Here is a 15,481-nt window from a genome sequence, read left to right as displayed (position 1 = left end):
GGCTACTGCTAATGAATGATGACAGCCATTTAACGCTGGTGTTGGCCACGTGCAAGCTGCTAGCTGCTAGCTGCTGGCGACATCATTAATAACCAGCCTCGACAACAACACCTTCATCAATAAAATCAAATTAAAGCCAAAAGCGGTACATTGACCCGAACTAACCGGCCGCTCGCTCACCAAATTGACTGCAATGCAGCTTATCGACGAGCATGAGGACGAGTGAAGAGTGGGGAGGGGGGAGGGGCGAGAGTGGAGAGGTGAGAGGTGAGGCGATGTGAGCGATTATAATTAAAGACTGCACAAATGGTTGGCCAAAATGTTAACCAGCCATTGGCCACAAGCCATTAAAAATTTATGCATGTATATCTATCCGATATACACACATACATATGGCAGCATGCACACAATGGATGTGTAAACATGAAGCCTCTATCAATATACATTTGCGTGTGTGTGTGTGTGTGCGTCTATATATAATGGCTGCTGGCTAGAGGTGGACATTAGGCGTGACTATTAGAGGAACTGAAGGAAGTTCAAAGTTCCGTGGAGTGAAAAATGGCGTTTATATAAAATTGATATCTTTTTAGAACAAAGAGGAGCTAAGCTTTGTTTCAAATTTTTCATATTTTAAGCATTGCATTTGCCACACATTTCAAGTATTTTAATATCAGTCTGAGAGAAGGAAAATCAAATATTAAAAAAAAGCTGAATTAATACAGTTCTTGGTGAGAAATTTCGTAATATTTTCGACTGAAATATTTTAATTTCTGTTGACTTTTACAATTGAAGTAAACTCACGAAGTTTTTAACACAATATTTAATTTTGTTGTCGTTAAAACAGAAATGGTAACAAGGATGATTAATTCAAATTTATTGGAAGTGAAAGTGGTTAATAATTGGTATTGAAATATATATATTGATTGTTCTATTTAAGTCGAACTTAAATTGCCGTTGACTATAATGCATATACATTTCTTCGATCATCTCTTACACCTGCAGTAATCTGATGTTTTTTGCACATAATCGAGCATAATTACTCAAGACAGCTATTCGATCCAGACAGGCACTCTTTCTCCAGCAGCCAGTACGAATTAATAAAGCTTAAGAGTATCAGCGCTTCGAAGAGAAAACTAGCTTTCTGCATTTTTGTGACTACAAGTTAAACGGCATAAAAGGAAATTTGTTCAAAATATGTGCACTTGCAAAGAAGTTTTATGTGCTTTTATGAGATCCTAGAGTCAATAACCAAATGGTGATTGGTTGGAGGTGCTTTTATACAGTTACAGTAGGTATGAAGCGGTTACGCGTTAGGAACAATGAGTCAATAACTAAAGAGAATCAATCAGCTCCATCTTAACCCTAACATAAATAATATAGCGTTTCCAAATTTATTTCCTTTGTTTTTTGCACTAAGCACTTGTTAGAATTATTCATAGCACCAAACAACTACACATATTCCTACAAATTTGTATCTGTTCTTAGCACAAAAGTACTATATATCCTGATTTAGTTTATACTATTACAACATATGGAGTAAAATAACTGACAAATTAATAAATCTTAAAAGGAAACTCATGGGAAGCTATAATTTACGAAAGTTTCAGTTCAAGTCTGTGGCTCTAATTAGTATTTTAAGCCTCAGCCTCGACACATTAATCTATGCATCCTTCAAGAAATTTTTTAATACGTCCCCACACATATGTTATAGCTCGTGCATGACTGATATATGTCGATGTGCAGATATGAACGTGTATGTATTTTTGGTGCCCGTTCAACGATGCGTATACGCATCCATTTCAAAGCACCCGCCTTACTAGTTTCGGCAGCGTTCCAATTGCCAACATATGCGGGCCATAAAATTAAGACGGGAGCCACACAGAAAACCAATTTTAAACTTTAACACAAACGGTAATAAAATGGCCAACAACTTGCCGCTAACATTTGCCAATTATATTTAATGTGATGCCAAAAACCTTAATGCCAGCTCAAAAGATAATTGCCGAAACAGCAAAGCAATGCACATTTCCCTGTTGTTTGGCTTTGCTGGGTGACATGATGGGGAAGAGGGGGGAGGTGGGGGCTATCGGGGTTTGCAGTTGACTTTCACTGCAGCCGTTCACACATCGATGCATGAATACAAGGCCATCAGGTCTGCTCAGCTCACTCCACCAGCCACGCCTCATTCAAATTCAATCTGATGCCGATGCTTACCCGTTGTGTACCTTTAAGGGGTCGTTAAGTGTGTGTGTGAGTGTGCGTGTGTGTGTGTGTATACTCGTATGTGTTGTTAGAGAGTTGTATGCATAGTAGCATAAGAGCTGTTTTTTTTTGTCGGACAGTAGAGGTAGAATCTCGAGAGTTTGTCCCCTTTTTTATTTATTTTTTTTTGAAAATGCAATTAAGGCTTTTATCGAACCAACGTCGGCAAAACAATTACAATTTAATGCAAATTAGAAAATTAAAAATCTAAACTTTGTTTGTTTTGCTAATTGGATTACGCTTCGTTTCTAAAAGGTGTTCAATTTTTTCAATCACCATATAGTCGCCTTATACATTTTTCTTAATCAGGCAAAGTATCCTGCCGGCAAGGAATCAGGCGTTAATGTAATGTCTAGCACCTCGCTATGATTTTTGGTGTCAAAGTTAGTTTATACTATATTTGTGTTGAATTTTAGTGGCCATTGAATTATCTTAGTCGACCAGATTGGAAATGATTGGAGAAGTTAAAAGCTGAGATCAACATATAAAATAACAGCCAAATGAATTGATTAAGAAAGACTCAGTATAAATAGTTAGTCCTTTTTGAAAAGTTAAGAATTAAAATTTCAAATTCATAGAAAAGTTAAGAACGTTCGATTTGAATAGTCACTGATTAGCCTGACATACTATCCCAAAGAAACTTGTATGCAGAATAAATCAAAGAAAACTATTTATTAAGAATTCACAATACAATAAAGTCGGGTTTTATATCTCTTTAATATTCGAAATTAAAATGTTTGCTTTAAAAGTTGTCATTTTTGAGTGTATTCTCTTTGGAATAGATATCCATTTCTCCAGCTTCGATTTGTTTGCAAGTCACAAGTAAAATCTTATGAATTTATTATGTTTCGAAATAAGAGAAATACATAAAGCTGTCTAGCAGCCGCCGCGTCTATGTGAATAGAATAGAAAATTGTGCTGTGTATATACATACATATAGTATATTGCATAGATGCTTATCGTCTCCTTTATTGAATCTGTGTATGAATCAAATTTATAGCATCACACGCACACACACACACACACTCAAACACACATGCGAACATTCAGCGATGGGAATATATGGCGGAATGGAACAATTTCACATGCCGCTGTCAGTTTTCCGCTTTCAACTTTTAACGCCATTTTCAAAGCCCAGCAAATTTTCGGCTTTAAGAATCAGAGTCGGAGTCGGCGGCGAAGGCGAAGGCTGATGCGCTGGAAAATGTGAAACATGTGCAATAAAATGCGAAAGTCGCGACGCTGCGATTTTCCTTTGTGGCACACTTCGTTGCCGTCTCGCTGCCGTTCTGTTCGATTTTGGAGCTCTATTGACATTATTGTTAAAAATTGCGCGCATTGCCCGAGCCTTTGTGTGTGGGCGTGCGTGGGTATATGTATGAATGAAAAGCGTAATAATCTACAACAAAAATGTGCCTGTACAGCTGCAGTATAGTTAAGAATAATACGAATGCTTGATTATTTGGTAAACATAGTAAATGACGCTGCAGGACAATTGAGAATAAGCTGCCGGAGTGAGACTCGATTCTGTGTGGGTTTTCTCTTCACACTCGAGGCGATTGGTGGCGAGTTGTGCGGCTTCGCACATACTTCGAGGCATATATACATATATGCATATTAATGCCAATATACATATTCGCCACGTATTGAAAAACAGAAGCAAAGTATCAACAAGAATTAACGTCAAGCATATTATTGAATCGGCGATATCCATTGGTCTCAGAGCCAACCAAAATGAATTCCGCATGCGTCATTTATTATACATTTAATTTTTAATGACATCGATGGGTGGGAAATGCGAATGGGAATACGAATATATACGAGTATATGCCGCCAATATTTCAATACATATTTGGGTTTCTCTGTAAATATGTTTGTATGTATTTTGCCTGTGAGCGGGTTTTGGCATTACTGGCATACTATCAGAAAAAAATGTTTAAAAAGAATAAAATAAAAAAGCGAAACCCTGTTCGGCACACACGTAAATCAATCAATTCAATATTTTCCCATTTTGATTGATAAAATCATGAAATCTCGCCATGCATGGCACACCTCCACCGCCCAAGGCCCACACCGTCCCCTTCCACCCATATCAAGTACATAGCACACACACACATGGATAAATGCAATTTGTTTGTTAGTATGTTTGAGTGTCGAGACGTGTGCTGAAGCCCCTTCTTTTATGCTTTTGTGCATTTGGCTGGCGCAACATCATGGCCGAAATAGTCCCACAAACACAAACACACAGACACACACAAAACGCACTCACGGCCAAAAGTTTTGTAAAACACTTTGAAATGAAATATGCTCAACTGCAGCCATTTTAGACATTCACCATAAAAATCATAAATTACAAAAAACACACGAGCAGTTGCCATTTCAGTTGAAGTACTGCGCACCTATATTTTAACTATACAACTATATGTAGATACTACATACATATTTGAATGTTTCGATTGCCAAGTGGCGGCTTTTGAAAAGTTCACTTTCGATCAACTTGAATGGCATCCATATTGATGTACAATTCTCTTTTTTCTAAATGCGTTGGCTGTCAGCAATTAAGGTTTCAAATTTGGATTACCATTCGCAGTTTTATTAAAATGGTAGATTCATTTTTTTTTTTTAATAAACCAAAGATTGTAAACGAAAATTCTTTGGTTCTTTTCTTTTTTGAAAAGGGAGGCATTTATATTGTATATATTCAAGAAATATTGACATAAGACAAATTAATTAATTTTAATTAATTGATATTATTGAAATTCACTTTGAAATAATTTGTTTGTTTTCATTTTTTTTTTTACATGTGTACAAGTATTTTACAAATATATTTTAAACGTATATTTTTTATATCGTAACTGTTGAATCTTTTGAAACATTTGCAGTTTGTTTTGTTGGAATGATAAAAATCAACTTTTAAAGAATTTGTTTTGCATTTGAATAACATGGAAATGGTTTTGTTGGCATATTTTTTTCGTCTCCATCAAACTCTTGACTAAAGCGTGAACAAGAGCACAAATCATTGAGTAAATCTGAAGTGTATAGATTAGCCGATTCTACAGATAATATATTTTTTCAAAATGCTACAAATTTCTATTGTTAAACATTTTTAATTTAGTTCAAATATGTTTAATTTCAGCATTTAGTTTTTGTTTTAGAAAACATAATTGGAGCCATTTATTAGAAAACTTTTCCAACGAATCCAAAAAAGTCTGAAAATGCAGAATAGCTCTGCTTTACGGCTATTGAAAAATTTTAAAATTTTGATTTCCAATAATTTTGTTTCCCCAGTGTATAGTATGTGGAAGATTTTGTAGAATTTATATAAAGTAGAATAGAATTGGTTTTTACAATTTTGTTTGCCATGTACATCACAAATATATGATGTTGATGTGGCATTTCATTATACTTAGGAATATTAATAAAATAAAACGATATACTATATTTTATTGATTGAAGATATTTATTGATAATACAAAGTGCGGGCCAGCATATGGACCAAAACCTTCACAGTTCTAAGCTGTTAGCGAGTTGTCCAGTAAGGTCTGCTCGCCTTAAGCCATTCTCCAATACTTTTCCAGAGTGGCTTTGCCTCAAGTCTCTTCACAACTGCACCATGGAGCACTCGATATTAGCACAAAAGTCGATATTTTTAAAATGCCATTCTCAAAACAAAAAGCCAATACGCAAATTTTCCAATTTAATAGTTTTCTGTTAAATATTTTCTGTTTAACAAAATTAGCTTTGCTTCCTGTTTTTTGTCATTTTTTCTTAAGCGTGGCAAACTCCAGAAAGATTTCTTCCAGTGTCGATTGAGTGATAATGTAATCTTCAATATTAAGTTCTTTATTGTTGTTTTCGATCAGTTGAAAAAGTTTTGATAAGCGTATGCTCTGCGTGGGTATAAAAAAAGTTAACACATTTTGATGTTCCTCTTGCAACAGAGCATCTGCAATGTTTTGATTTATGAATTTCTTAATTCGATCATTATTTGTATTGGCATTAGCAATATTTATTTCGTCTACAGAATCAGATCTATCATTATTTGTCTCAGTAGAGTCGGGATCTTGTTGGAGTATGGAGCTGGAACTTTTTCTTCTTTCCTCTACTGAGGCGGGTTGTTCTTCTGCAATGGTTTCTAATTCTTTGCTCTCATGTTCTTCTTCACTTGCTTCCTTTTGACTTGTGGTTTCTGTTAATTGTTGGCTATCGTCCTGCTCTTCAGACAGCATTTTGATTTTTAGAATAAAGCCCTTTGAAAACTTATTCCTTAAATATTGGGTAGAGCCCATGCACTTGATTTCGCCGTCCACCATAATGGCAATACGTGTACATAAGGCTTCGCACTCATCCATGCTGTGAGAGGTAAGGACTATCGACTTTCCCAACTCACGTACATAGGCCAGCATATTCCAGAGCCGTCTACGCGCGGCCGGATCCATACCGCTCGAGGGCTCATCAAGATATAGGACCGAGGGATTTCCGATAAGTGCTAGTGCTGCGCTGAGTTTCCGCTTATTTCCACCGCTATAGCAGCGCACCGGCTTGTCCATATGTTGAATGAATCCAAATGCTGTGGCCAAGCCATCAGACATTGTTTTGATATGACGGCGCTGGACACCACGCAACATGCAGAAGATACGCAAAGTCTCGCGACCGGACAGGTCCTCCAACAGTGCATCGAATTGTGGACAGTAGCCAATTCGATGGTAAACCTTATGCATATGGGTGCGCAGGTTAATGCCGTCCACATAGGCAACTCCTTTGCTGATTTTAACATCCCCAGTGAGCATTTTGAAGGTGGAGGTTTTCCCAGCACCGTTTATGCCCAAAAGGCCGAAGCACTCGGCGGGCTCGACACGAAACGATAGATTCCTGACAGCTATATGGCGACCATATCTCTTACTTATCCCATCAACGACGAGCGGCAGACTGATTCGCTGTTGAGATACCAGGCGGGCTATCTTACTGCGCTCCATTTGAACATCTTCGTCCTCCTGTTTTAAAAATTCGCCACCTTCCTCTCTGTTGGACTTCCTGCAATGAAGGCAATCATAGCATTTGATAAGAAGCTCATAGAGTTGGGAGCACTTTCTAGAGTCTATGAACAGTAACAAAGCGAATAGGCATATGGCGGTCGCAATGAGGTATACGAGTTCGGGAAGTATTCCGGGGGTACGCCATGCGAAATAGCCGGGAATGTTGCAACAGACTGGTATGTTGCGGCAAATTTCGGACTGTGGCAGTTTTTTGATGGCCGGAATGCTGCAACCTCGGCGTATATTAAAACCAATGTGGATGTGATGCAACCCATTGGCCAAACAGAAGTGGGGAAAAACACGGAAGTACCAAACCACAATATCAGCCAAATATTTCAATTGAAATTTCTCAAATGACAGTGCGACCACAAGCGCAAACAGACCTGCCCCAGTAAGGATGCACATTATTCCAATTCGCGTAAATCCTGTGGCACCATCGGTGAAGCAATTCGAGAGCACATAGCTAAGGGGCAGAGCAGCACAGCCAAATACCAGCAATAAGACCAAATAACGACCCAAATCCAGAAAAGAGGAATACCCGATCTCTCGGAAGGCAGCAATTGTGATCATTGCAAGCAGGGCAGTTGCGAAAAAGATAGCATAGTCCCAAATGAGGTGGGTTATCCAATATACGAAGACCTCGACGCCAGTCAGGTATTGCAATAATTTGGCTCGAGTTGTGCGCTCATTGATGATTGGTATGACGAAGAACGCGGTGACAAAGCACATGCAAAGGCATAAATTAATGGCTATTTCGGCGCCCAGTCGCTGTCCTTTGTTCAAGCGCATTGTCAATGTGTCATTACTGTACGGAAGGGGATCATTAGTGACGCCAGTGCCGGACTCCGGACCCAAGACTTGACGTGCGAGCGCATTGTGCAGCAAATTAAGCGCCAAGGGGGCGGTATGGAATGGTTTGTTGTTGAACCAAACGGTTATATTTCCCTCTTCAATGGTTACTCCCGCCAAATATTTGGCATCCACCCGGGCTCGCTGCTCCTCGGATGCTTTCAGTATGTAGTTTTCAAAGCCCATGCCACTGGTATTCAACAGTGTAGCTCCTTGGCTAACCACATAGTCAGTGTAGGTATCAGCAAGGGAGCCAGTTTTCTCTCCCGACTGATCCTCCAGCACCACAAAGGAGCGGGGATATTGACGCAAGGAAATGTACATGGGAGGCAGCATGTAGTAAATGCGTCCACCGCGTGAATTGAGAATTGTGAGAACCATGAAGATGATGGGTATTGCCAATTGTATAATCAGAACCCAAATGTTTCGTTTAGTTATCAGACACTTTTTGCTGAACAATGCCTCCCAGCGCAAAAGACACAGCGCACCGAAATGGGACTCACACATGCTGCTATCAAAGATCACATTTTTCTTATCGGCCAACGACAGTTTATAGTAATTCATCATGAATAGGCTGCTGTTCTGTAAAACCACTTCATCTGCACCACCGACATTTCTTTGCTGTTCAATGCCGGCACGCATAAATACTTCCTCCATGGAAGCCATACTCAGGCCATAGCCGTCTATATGGAGAGACTCTCCCTGCTCCTCCAGCTCACTTAATATATCTGCATACCTATGGAGATGGGAGCTGGGCAGTCGATAGGCCAATTCTGTGCCAAGCTCACTTTCTAGTGCTATGCCAGGCATATATTTATCCAAGAGACTAGTGATTTTTTTTGCAATGCATTCACGCTGCTTAATACATATCAATCGGTAGCCATCTCCAAAGCGCTTTTTCAGATAGAACGGTGTGCCGTAGCACTGTAGTTGGCCATTACTCAGAATGACGATGCGATCTCCCAAAACGTCTGCCTCGTCCATGTAGTGAGTTGTCAGCAACACGGTCCGGCCGGCCTTTTCGGCTCGCAATAAGTCCCAAAGACAGCGACGTGCAGCGGCATCTAGACCAGAGCTGGGCTCGTCACACAGCACCGTTTTCGTATTGCCACAGAGGGCGCAACAGAGGGACAGTTTGCGTTTCATTCCGCCAGAAAGCTTGGCCGCAGCTACGTGCATCTTATCTTCCAGCTGCATAATTTGCACATACTTGTAGACCTCCCTCTGTAGCTCTTCCCCATGTATGCCCTTCAGAGAGCTAAAGAAAACTATATGGTTTCTCACACTCATGTCATCGAAGAGTATATTGTGCTGGGGACAGAAGCCAAGCGAGCGACGTACGCTCTCCAATTGAGTTCGTAAGTCCCAACCATTGATCATGGCTGTGCCAGATGAAGGTGGAATAATGCCCGTTAGCATAAGGATTGTGGTAGTCTTGCCGGCGCCATTATGACCGAGAAGTACGGTTATCTCGTCACGATATATGTTCAGAGTTAAATTGTGTAATGCCACATGCTTGCGATACCTTTTCTCTAGATTGCACAACTGGATTCCCACACGCAAGTTCTCGCCATGATCGGAAATTACATTGGCTGCCTGGCTGTGGGAACTACGACTATTATTTGTTAGTTGAGCTTCGTTGCCTATGACTGACGAGGGCCCCAGAAGGCTAAACCAGAACTTTTTACTGACTGGATAGTACCAGGGTTGGGGTACGCCATACTTTCCTGGAAATATTTGCTCCACATACAGACAGACGGCCATGTACCACAGGCCCGCCACTGTCAGCATCAGAATGACGTCAAATAGGGCTAGAGTATCGTCCGGCGATACACGTTTGATAACATTCTCCCATTGAGCGCCCTCGCCAGTTCCCTCCCAAGACATGATGACGTGAATGCCAAAACCGAGAGCCGTATTCGAGAACAGCACACAAAGGATGAGCTTGGCACTCAAGCTCATACGTTCGTAGTAGTAGTAGGAGAAGGAGTAGGGTATATATGTGAGGAACCACAGGATGCCGGTGACGGCGGCAGCAGTGCTAGCCTTTGTGAAAAATACTGCGAGCATAAAACAAAAACAAATGCTGGCCACCACATAGGAGTGCAGGAATAGAAGCAGTGGCATCCAGTTCGTGTATGTGAGCACAGCCACTGAAGCGTAAAATTTTCCCAGTAGCAGACATACCAGCATTATCACCACAATCATCAGTAAGATATAGCTCTTGACAAACCAGGCAACCCAGTGCAGCCAGTTGTGTAGGCCGAGCAGCTTCATGATCTCCTTCAGCTGCAGCTCCTTCTCACTGGTAACGTATTTGGCCACAAACGAGCAAGGATATATGAAGCTCAGCAGCAGCATAAAGGGTAGAAGCTGCTGCAAGCCACTTAGCAGTGGATCGTATATATAGGGGTTGTAGGGAAAGCGTCTCAGCATCACTTTGGGCAAATAGTCCTTAGCACCGGCCATCTGTAGCCAAGACATGGTCAACGCATGCTGGACCGGGATGAAGCCTTCGGCTAGATAGCCCACAGGCACGCCTCCATCGCTGGCATTGCGATTACGGGGTCCTATGTGATCATAGCCCGGAAATAGGGAGTTCGTGTGCCAATTATCAATGATTGGACTGCGTACAGTGCGTAGTTCGCTGGGAAATCGCAGGGAGTAATTAAATATCAACGGGAATCCTTTTATCATATCACTCTCCTTAGCCGGCTGAAAGACTACTCCAACAAAATAGTTATGCTTAACCAGATCGTACTCCATGTGCTGCGAAGTATCGTAGGCTCGCCAACCGAAAAGCCTCAGCTGCACAACCGTCTTTATAACAATCGCCCGATTCACCGTGCTATCGGGAGTATAGCAAAGCACCTGTTTCGGATAGTTCAGAGTCCCGTTCTCGTGCACTATACGATTACCCAGAATAACTGAGCTGTGAAACAAGTTAAGATCGTCAATACTGAGGGCGGGATAGCGCGTTTCTGGCTGCGCAGAGGTCTTCACGAGAGCGCGTAACAGAATTATGAGCAGCAGGAAAAATACAGGCAGGAGCAGTGCCAATATAAACTGAAGCTTTTGATTCCATTGAAGTATCCAGTTTTTCCATAAGAGTAGCTTCAGCTTTTTCCAATTCGAAATTCCATCACTTTGCTCATCGCTGGTAGATCTGTCAGCGCACATGCTCTTTCCATCTAATATTTAGCACTAATGGTAATTGTGGCTTCAACTCTCTCATTGACGTTAATTTAAACTTTTTGGAAAATTGTTGTTGCCTTTTAGTTGTAAATTTGACATTAACTTCAGATACGATGTTAAAGAGATACCATAATTTTCGAAACAATTTACAGACTTCTACATCACGATGTGGAATTTCTTCGGCTCTCCGCTTTCTTTACAAGGTTAGGGAATGTCTGGGGAGTCCCAATACAATGTTTTTATATAATAAACAGTGTCTATTTAATAGCGATATACTTTATTTTAATCAAAGATATTTTCTTTAAACTTTTTAAATAACTTTACTCATTACACGTCTGGCTTCGAAATCTTCTAAACTCATGACTGCATAACCTTACTCTTTCTTGCCGCTAATCTTCCAAACATGTGAGTTGCCAGATGCCTCTAATTATTTTAGGGATGCCATATAGGTTATCTTTTAACTAGATTAAAATATTACGTTCGCTTATGACTATTCTGTATTTACATATATAACCCCTTTTTTATTTGTTTTTTTTTTTAGTTTTAATATTACTGAAACTATTCAGTTGAGCCAGTATAACGAGGCATTTTAAACTACGTTTTTTAAAAAATTAAAAAAAAAAAATGTAACTAAAGTACTTGAAGCCCCAAACTTTGATGTTCCATTAACAATAAATTATTTTTTCTATACAATTTTATTTGATCAAAATCGACGATCGAAGATATAACTGTGTTAACTCTTGAGAATCGTTGAACCTATTCAGTTGAGCGGCAGTGTACATACATACATCTTAAGTCGATATTTAGATATATACAGTGGCTCACAGCTTATTTCAACCAGCACGCTAAAAAAATTGTAGGCTTTATAAAATCTCAACTAAAGGAGATATCAAAATAATTAAAACGCAATTTGTTAGTCTGATGACTTAACTTACAAAATTTATCTTCATATATTTTTTAATATTTTTCTAACATTTTATAATAATTAACAACTGAAAATTCAACGAAAAACAATGCCGCAGCTTATTTCAACCACTTAATGTATTACATTATTACAACTACGTTTTTGATCAATTAACTAAATTTAATACTTGGTATGACCACCTTTGAGCCTTTTTGGCATGGATTCGACCAACTTTTGGGTCACTTGTGGCGTAATTTTGGACCATTCGTACATACAGCTGACAATAAGTGCATTATTTAAAAGAAGTTTATTTATTTTATTTGTTGTCTATAACTTCATTCCTAAATATATACTTTTTCATCTGACTGTTAGTAGTATAAATAAAATTTAATTTTTTTTGAGTAACAAAATGTTTGTTACTTACAGCCTTTCCACTAAGTTTCCTACCTCGTCAACAATTTGTTTTTGTTGATTTTTGATGAAATTGTGAATTGTGATCTATTCACAATTGTCTCGGTAACTATAAAAGTCTGCAAACAAACGCAGACAGGAGTTACTCATTGCATCTTAAATGAACATAAAATATTTCTCCAGCTTCTATCTAACAGAATAATTTCGGATATACTATGTATGTCGAAAAAAATTTCAGTTTGTAACTGTAAATTGTAAAACCCAAATCCCTATGCATACAGTGAACAGTGATCTCCTCGAATTGTAGGCCTAGGGAAATAAATTCCGCAACAATTCATTTCAGCGAGGGGATTGCGAAAGTCAAAGAAACCGCCACCCCGTCAATGCCATTCGAAAATATGCAAAGCCACTGCCATACCAGAGTGGCAGAGGCCCTGAGGCTGCCGCCAATAGTTAGCAGATGACCTGCTGAGAGGGCCGGACGAATCTGAAATCCGCTCGGGCTTGTCTGCATAATCAGCGCAGTCGAATGCAAAACGGCCGGGCCAACAAAATGAAAACTAATCGATGGCAACTTGCGCCACAGCTGGTCCTGAGGGGGAGTGGACCGGTGCGGGGGGTGTATGGAAAAAGAACACAAATGCCTGTGTTCCCAAGCAGCTCTTCAAAATAGTCATGGGTGGGGAGGGGGAGAGGGAGGAAAAGGGGGGTGGTCCAATGCTGTGCACAACGGCATTTAGGTGTTTTACACGCTGGACGTGCATAAAATTGAGCGCAGCGGTGCGTACGAGGTGCGGGATGGTGGGGGACGGGCCAAACCGACAACGACCGGTAGATGACGCTAGTGCGCCAGCCTTATATTCGCAGCACGTATCGCAATTTAAATTAACACTTTTTTTTTGCAAACGTGCCGCGGTTTTCGTGGGAATTTTTCGACTGTTTGACTCTGGCAGCTTTATGTGCGCTTCTTTTCTGCCTCTCCATCTGTGTCTGTCTGTGTCTGTGTGTTAGTGTCTGCGACTGTGTATCTGTGTGTGTGTGTTTATGTGGCGTATTTATTAGTCCATTTTATGTATTTTGAACAGAACATTTTTATTTTAATTAAGCTGCGGCTTGGCGCTCGCCTTCATGCATGCGCAACATGCAACAATTCATTCAAACAAACATTTCAGCATTCATTCATTCGAGCATTCAAGCATTCGAGCACTCGGTCATTCATTTATTGAGCACCGGACACGCTTCATTTACATTTTTAATTTTTGCCCCATTTGTGCGCCATTTTTGTTGGCTTTTGTGCGAATTTTGTTTATGATATGGCAATTTTGCATTGTCAGCGCTGCTTTTGTCATTTATTTCAATGAACGGAGCAACAAAAAAAGTCATCGACATGAATAAAACCATTTAGTTCTACACGAATCGAAATGCCAAGAACATTTATGTACTTATATAAGTGAGACTTTATGGTGAAATGTTTATATAAATTGCAGGAAGCAGTCAATATTTCTATCTGATTCCTACTTGAATTACATTCTTACCCGAATAGGATAAATATTATATAATTCCACAATGCTATATTCTTGTGAATTTACAATTTTCGCTGTCTCACACAGTTCTATCTTTCAAGCATAAAACGAACAATTGTAGAATATTCATATTAAATTTTTATTTTATTGTCGCAAAGATAAATAATTTAATTAAAATAAAAAGATAATTGATTTTGAAAATCAAATGCTTTGAGGTACTTAGAGCGTATGTCCAATTAATAATAAGAAGAAATACCATATGTTAACTGCAATCCTTTAGGATTAAAATGAAAATATTAATTGATTTCGAAAGTCAAATGCTTTGAGGTATTTAGAGCTTATGTTCAATTAATAATAAGAACAAAATACCATATGTATGTTAACTGCAGCCCTTTGGAAAAGTTTAAGCCTTTTAAGCTTGTTAGTCAATGCTGCGAATATTATTCTTACAAAGGAAATATTATCCTTTGCGTTGGCGCTGTTGGCCCACCAATTGAAAGGCAACCTCGACAACACAATGCTCTTATTATCGCTCGCCATTGCCGTTGTCAAGGTTGTTGGATGAGCATGCATTGCTGGAAGCGAAAGCAAAAGCAGAGCATAGAAATGCTCTTTCATTATGACTGCCAAGTGCTTTTGTAGTGCCACACGAAGTGTTCTTGTCTGACTGGAGTGCACTCTGCTCGTCATGCGCCGCGTTGTCGCCGGAGCCATCTCTCTGGCTGACGCCATTGCCTGCAGGCAAAGTCACCGTCAGCCATTTTTCGAAATGCTAGCCCGAAGACGATCCGGCGACACTGACGGTGACATCGGTGTTCTCCTCTTTACAAACAAAGCGCAATTAAAATGCCATTTTTATGCAAATTTCGTGCATAAGTGAACTTTTAATTAATTCAACGCGAAAATTAATGAGAGCTTTGCAACTCATAACTCTGAAGTTTGCTTCTTAAAAACCTTAAACTTGTACCTTTGACTTCCCATCATGTTTTTAGTCAAAGCAAGCAACATTACATTTTACTACATTTTTAATGTTTGTAGTTTGTTCGCATCTTAGTTGACACCTTTTACTTAGGTGACTCAATTGTGCAAATAGTTGCATATATTAAATGAAGAAATTATAAGATGAGAATATTTTCTTGCACGAATTATGAGTTGCTAACAGAATTTGATCTACAGGAAGTGTTCAGCTAATGCCTTTATGATAAAGACTAAAAAATAGACCAGATATGGGGCTTGGTTGTAGAAAAGGGACATTTGTAAGCAATAAATAGAATACCTAAAAACCATACTTTTGCCTTCAA

General features: G+C 39.5%; 1 protein-coding gene across 1 annotated transcript; it reads right to left on the bottom strand.

Moving 5' to 3' along the window:
- Positions 1–6,020: 6,020 nt before the first annotated feature.
- LOC115623907 (ATP-binding cassette sub-family A member 3) lies at positions 6,021–11,327 on the bottom strand. The gene is made up of 2 exons (XM_030518463.1): positions 6,490–11,327; positions 6,021–6,354 (listed from the first exon to the last, which is right to left on the bottom strand). The coding sequence occupies exons 1-2, from the start codon at positions 11,325–11,327 to the stop codon at positions 6,021–6,023; spliced, it is 5,172 nt and encodes a 1,723-aa protein (XP_030374323.1).
- Positions 11,328–15,481: the final 4,154 nt, after the last annotated feature.

This window comes from Scaptodrosophila lebanonensis, unplaced genomic scaffold (assembly GCF_003285725.1).
Source record: "Scaptodrosophila lebanonensis strain 11010-0011.00,11010-0021.00 unplaced genomic scaffold, SlebRS2 tig00000053-arrow-pilon, whole genome shotgun sequence".
Classification (NCBI taxonomy): domain Eukaryota; kingdom Metazoa; phylum Arthropoda; class Insecta; order Diptera; family Drosophilidae; genus Scaptodrosophila; species Scaptodrosophila lebanonensis.
The sequence above is the reverse complement of the archived record's forward strand: the minus strand, read 5'-3'. Positions and strand labels throughout refer to the sequence as shown.

Excerpts from the sequence above, each read along its gene's own strand:
- LOC115623907 (XM_030518463.1), bottom strand. The coding sequence starts at position 11,327 with ATGTGCGCTGACAGATCTACCAGCGATGAGCAAAGTGATGGAATTTCG. Across the intron at positions 6,355-6,489 it reads TTTATTCTAAAAATCAAAAT|AAAAAGTTCCAGCTCCATAC; the intron begins GCTGTCTGAAGA and ends AGAGGAAAGAAG.